The sequence below is a fragment of the Hevea brasiliensis genome, chromosome 5, assembly GCF_030052815.1.
Source record: "Hevea brasiliensis isolate MT/VB/25A 57/8 chromosome 5, ASM3005281v1, whole genome shotgun sequence".
Classification (NCBI taxonomy): domain Eukaryota; kingdom Viridiplantae; phylum Streptophyta; class Magnoliopsida; order Malpighiales; family Euphorbiaceae; genus Hevea; species Hevea brasiliensis.
The window spans coordinates 41,012,760-41,018,493 of record NC_079497.1 but is presented as its reverse complement, the minus strand read 5'-3'; the positions used below and the strand labels follow the sequence as shown (position 1 = coordinate 41,018,493).

At 36.6% G+C, this 5,734-nt stretch overlaps 1 protein-coding gene across 1 annotated transcript; it reads left to right on the top strand.

The window, feature by feature from the left end:
- Positions 1 to 3,800: 3,800 nt before the first annotated feature.
- Positions 3,801 to 5,064, top strand: LOC131180108 (uncharacterized). The gene is made up of 3 exons (XM_058147722.1): positions 3,801 to 4,374; positions 4,476 to 4,563; positions 4,965 to 5,064. Exons 1-3 carry the CDS (start codon positions 3,801 to 3,803, stop codon positions 5,062 to 5,064), a joined length of 762 nt encoding a protein of 253 aa, XP_058003705.1.
- Positions 5,065 to 5,734: the final 670 nt, after the last annotated feature.

Below are 5,734 nucleotides of genomic sequence, written 5' to 3'. Positions count from 1 at the left end.
CATTCTCCATGAAAGACTTAAGGAAGGCAACCTATATTCTTGGGATTCGCATATATAGAGATAGAGCGAAAAGAATAATTGGTTTATCCCAAAGTCTATACTTGGAAAAGGTGTTAAAGAGGTTTAACATGCTTGATTCCAAGAGAGGATTGTTACCAGTGAGACATGGTATCCACCTTTCTAAAGAGATGTCTCCAAAGACACCTGAAGAAAGAGATAAGATGGCCAGGATTCCATATGCTTCGGCTATTGGAAGTTTAATGTATGCAATATTGTGTACTAGGCTGGATATCGCATATGCTGTTAGTTTGACTAGCAGGTATCAATCCAATCTAGGTTTGGAACACTGGATAGCTGTCAAGAATATCCTTAAGTACTTGAGAATAACTAAGGATTTATTCTTGATATATGGAGGTGGAGACTTACAATTGGATGGTTATACTGATTCTGATTTCCAATCAGATATCGATGATAGAAAGTCTACATCTGGATATGTGTTCATTTGTAATGGAGGTGCAGTCAGTTGGAAGAGTTCCAAACAGAGCACGACTACAGATTCCACTACAGAAGCTGAGTATATTCTTTGCATCGAATCGCAAAGGAAGCTGTTTGGATAAAGAAGTTCGTGACAGAACTTGCAGTAGTTCCTTCCATTGAGTCAGCAGTTCCACTACACTGTGACAATAATGGAGCAGTCATACAGGCTAAGGAACCCAGGTCTCACCAAAAATCCAAACACATAGAAAGGCAGTGCCACATTATCAGAGAAATAGTTGGGCGAGGCGATGTAGCCATGCAAAAAATAGCATCAGCTGAAAATCCAGCTGATCCATTCACTAAGCCTATGTCACAGACTTAGCTAGACCAACATCTTGAAAAGATAGGTCTAAGACATTGTAATGAATGGCTCTAATGCTAGTGGGAGATTATTAGTAGTATGCCCTAGAGCATATCATTTAGTTTGTGTCTTATACATATTAATAAAAGACATTTCTACTTTTCCGTTTACATAATATATTTAAGTATAATAGAAAAGGTCCATTGATATTTTGTTAGAAATTCTATTCTTAAGTTGTTAAGAATATGAGTGACAGTATTTCTAGTACAAAGTATCATAAATAGGTTCACAATTGAGGATACTTCATAATAAGGACATGACTTATCCAGAAAGATTGTATTCATGTTTGTTACCAAGTTATTTATATGAGATATAAATAAGATGGAATGGTGAGTCTCATGCCATATGACAAACATGATAGGCACTTATAAATGATAAGTAGGCTGAACCAGTGACACTTATAACAAGCACATGGAGTTTACTCTTGTCAATGTATTGTCATAAATCATATCAGTGCATATAATCTTTAGACCTGAGATAGCACAGTTATCTTGTATATAGGTGGTTTGAGTTTGATACTGCTTTCATACTTGTACTATGTATGGGTATATGGGCATGTGTTGGCTCCTACTAGTTATATATGGAGGTAGGTGTTGATCAAGATGGAATCTGTTCCTCTAAGTAAATAGAGATAAAATCCTATGTTCATTTAATTGTTCTTGATGTTTCAAGTTCCTGGCCAGGACAGATAGATTTATTCAGAAAAGAGTTTCTGATGAGAAAAATCTTTTTAATCAAGAACAGGAATTAAAAGAGAACATAATATTCATAGCAAATGGAGTTTGACATATACCATGACTCCAGCTTGAGTTGGGATTTTGTAACAGAGAGATTCTAGTGCATGGTAACATATGATTATAGGTTCATTAAAGGTAAACCTTATTACTAATTAGGTGGCCATGGCATGCTAAGTTAGGTGTTAACCATGTTCTATGAGGTCCATAAAATGATTTAGAGAAATCATTTATGGTAAGAAAGAGTACTGATGATATTAAGAGTTGATATCATGTCTCATTGCCAATTAGTGATGAGCCTAGTAAGTCACACACATACACAAGTTATCACCTAATTAAATATGATTTAATTAATTAATTAAAGAGTTTAATTGATTAATTAAATAGGTTTGATTTGCAATTAGATTGCAAAGTCCCTAGCATGACTTGAAACCAAATCTAGATTATTGGATGTATAGTATAAGTTAAATTTATATTTAAAGTGTTTAAATATGAATATAATTAATGAGAAATTAATTAATAGAGATTAATTAATTAATTTATATTTGATATAAATTGATTAGAAGAAGATAAATAATTATTTTGGGTTGAGAACTCAAAATTAAGACACAGGGGCATTTTGGTCATTTCGCAGTGTGACACGTGGCACCATGAGATGGTGACACATGGGATTACACATAAGCTTGCCAAATGTTTTTAATCATGTAAGATGATTAATATTAAGATTAAATATAGGTTTGACACTTGGCACAATGTGATTGGGCCACTTAAACCTAGAGCTAATTAAAGGGTGACATGTGGCAAGGGTTTAATGTGTTAACCTAGCTGTATAAGTGTTGTTATGAAAAAAGAAAAGACAACCAACAGCCACTCCTCCTTTGTCACGCCATTTTGAGGCTCTCCGTCTATTCTTCTTCATCTCTCATCAATTCAAAGAGATTAGCCATCAATCTCTTGAATTAAGAACACTAGAAATTGTTTCTAGTGTCCTGTTTATATCTCTAATCTCTTAAAAGGTAGAACTTGAATTTCTAATTAATAGAAAAAGCTTTAGAAGTTGTTCAAGGGCTGCCATAGGTGTTCTTGGTGTGGAAAAGCTAGAGGGACAACATCTGGTGTCCTAAAGATGAATCTCAAAGGCACAGACACGCTGCAGTGCATTAAGAGGTTAGTGTAATCGTTCTTGATTTAATGTAGGATTCTAAAATTAATCTGATTAATTTTAAAATCTTAAATGGAAAATACAGATCCAAAAACATATTAAAAGAGTTTTAATATGTTGTTTATCATTGAAATCAAATAGATAAAAATAAATCTTGCATGATGCATGTGACCCTAGGTGAAAATTTTTGAATTCAATGGCATAAACTTGTGTTTTTCACGCTTCCGTTCCTTCAATGATGCATGAAGAAGTAGAAGTTTATGTGGATGACATGATCATTAAATCCAGGGGGACTGAAAGCCATGTACAGGTATTAAGAAAAGTGTTCGAAAGGCTCAGAAAATATCAGCTGAAGCTGAACTCGGCTAAATGTGTGTTTGGGGTAAAATCATGAAAGCTTTTGGGATTTATAGTAAGTGAGAAGGGAGTAGAGGTGGATCCAGACAAAATTTGAGCCATCCAAGAGATGCCCTCCCCAAAAATGGAAAGAGATGTGTGTAATTTCCCAGGAAAGTTAAACTATATTTCAATATTCATCTCTAATCTCACTGTCAAGGCAGAACCCATTTTCAAGCTACTTAAGAAGAATAATACCGCCAAGAGGGACTAAGCTTGTCAAGAGGCCTTTGAAAAGATTAACCAGCACTTGTCAAATCCGCCAATACTGATTCCTCCGATGATGAGTAGGCCATTAATTCTGTATATGGGAATTCAGTAGAGCTCGATAGGTTGCATTCTGGGACAGCATGATGACACCAAGAGAAAAGAAAGAGCCATTTACTATTTGAGCTAGAAATTTAACGATTGCGAGTCGAGATACTCATCTCTGGAAAAAACCTATTGTGCATTGTCTTGGATAGCGAATCGGCTCAAACATTACATGTTGAATCATAAAACATGGCTCATCTCTAGGATGGATCTAATCAAGTATGTATTTGAAAGCCCTTTCATACCTGGGAGATTAGCAAAATGGCAGGTCATACTTTCTCAGTGCAACATAGTCTATATGACAAGAAAAGCAGTAAAAGGGAGTGTGATAGCTAACCTCCTGGCTGAGAACCCAATCAATGATTATGAAGCCCTAGATTTTGAATTCCCAAATGAGTATATTAACGCAGTGAGCAATGATGCTAAGGGTCCAATTGATGTATGGGAAATGTATTTTGATGGAGCAGTCAATTTAGCTGGTAATGGGATTGGAGTAGTGTTGGTTGCCCTAGATGGGAGACATTACCCAATAGCTATTAAGCTGAGGTTCGGCTGCACAAATAATGTAGTAGAGTATGAAGCCTGCGTAAGTGGTTTACAAGCGGCCATTAAAGTGAACGTAAATAAGTTAAAGGTGTATGGGCATTCAGCTTTGATCATTTACCAAGTGAAAGGGGAATGGCAGACTAAAGACCCGAAACTAATCCAGTTTCAAAAATATCTCCTTGAACTAATCAAGGAATTTGAGGAGATCTCTTTCACTCACATGAGTCGGGACAATAACCAATTTGCTGATGCCTTAGCTACTCTGGCGGTGATGACTAAGATGGAGGAAGGGCAAATAACGCAGTTATTGCAAATCAAAGTAAGAAGTGAGCCAGTATACTGCTTTATGATTGAAGAAGAAACAGATGGCAGACCCTAGTATCATGATGTCCAGGTTTACATCAAAAATACGAAATATCCTCCTAAGGCAAGCAGAAACGAAAGGAGAATGATCAGAAGATTAGCAATGGGATACTTTCCCAATGGAGAAATCTTGTACAAGAGAAGCTCCAATGGTGAGTTGTTGAGGTGCATAAATGCCAGATAAGAAAAAAGAATTCTATTTGAAACCAAGAAGGGAACTATGCTACTCATAGCAATGGGTATATGATGGCAAAGCATAACATAAGGCAGGGTTACTTCTGGACCACCTTGGAAAAGGATTACATTGAGTACTTCCAAAAGTGTCACAAATGCCAAGTTTATGCTAATCAGATAAATGTCCACCTCATCAGCTCTATAATCTCGCCTCACCATGGCCATTTACAATGTGGTCTATCAATGTGATCGGTCTGATTAATCCAAAAGCATCAAATGGGGACAGATTCATTTTAGTAGCCATTGACTACTTCACTAAATGGGTGGAAGTGACTTCATATGCTCACATCACTCAGAATACATTTCTGAAATTTTTCAGGAATAATATTATCTGTCGGTATGGTCTTCCTAGGGAGTTTGTCACTGATAATGCCAAAAATCTGAATGGTCTGAAGATTCAGAAGTTATGTGCAGTATAAGATTTGCCATCTCAATTCATCGCCATATTGGCCCCAGATGAATGGAGCTGTAGAAGCTGCCAATAAAAATCTCAAATGGATAATTGGAACAATGATAGTCAATTATAAAGATTGGCATGATATACTCCCTTTGCGCTTCATGCCTATCGAACTATAGTACGAACGTCAACCAGGGCAACTCCATATTCGCTGGTCTACGGGATGGAAGTTGTTCTGCCAAATGAGGTAGAAATTCCTTCTTTAAGGATTCTAAAAGAGGCAAGACTAGATGAGAGCGAATGGGTTCAGTCGAGGTTAGATTAGCTAAATTTGATGGATGAGAAAAGACTAATGGCAATATGCCACGGTTAGTTGTACCAAAGAAGGATGGCCAAAGCAAATGTACACCCACACGAATTCCAATAAAGAGATCTAGTTCTAAAAAAGATCCTCCCAAATCAAAGTGATTACCGGGGCAAGTGGTCACCAACTTATGAAGGGCCTTATGTGGTTAAAAAAGCATTTTTAGGTAGTGCACTTATCTTAACCCACATGGACGAGGAAGAATTGCCAAGGCCAGTGAATGCAGATGCTGTAAAAAGATATTATGCCTAAAAAAAAAAAGGTAGGAGTAAAAATCCGAAAGGGCACTCCTAGCAAAATGAGGGAAAGAAGGCAAAAACCTGAAAGG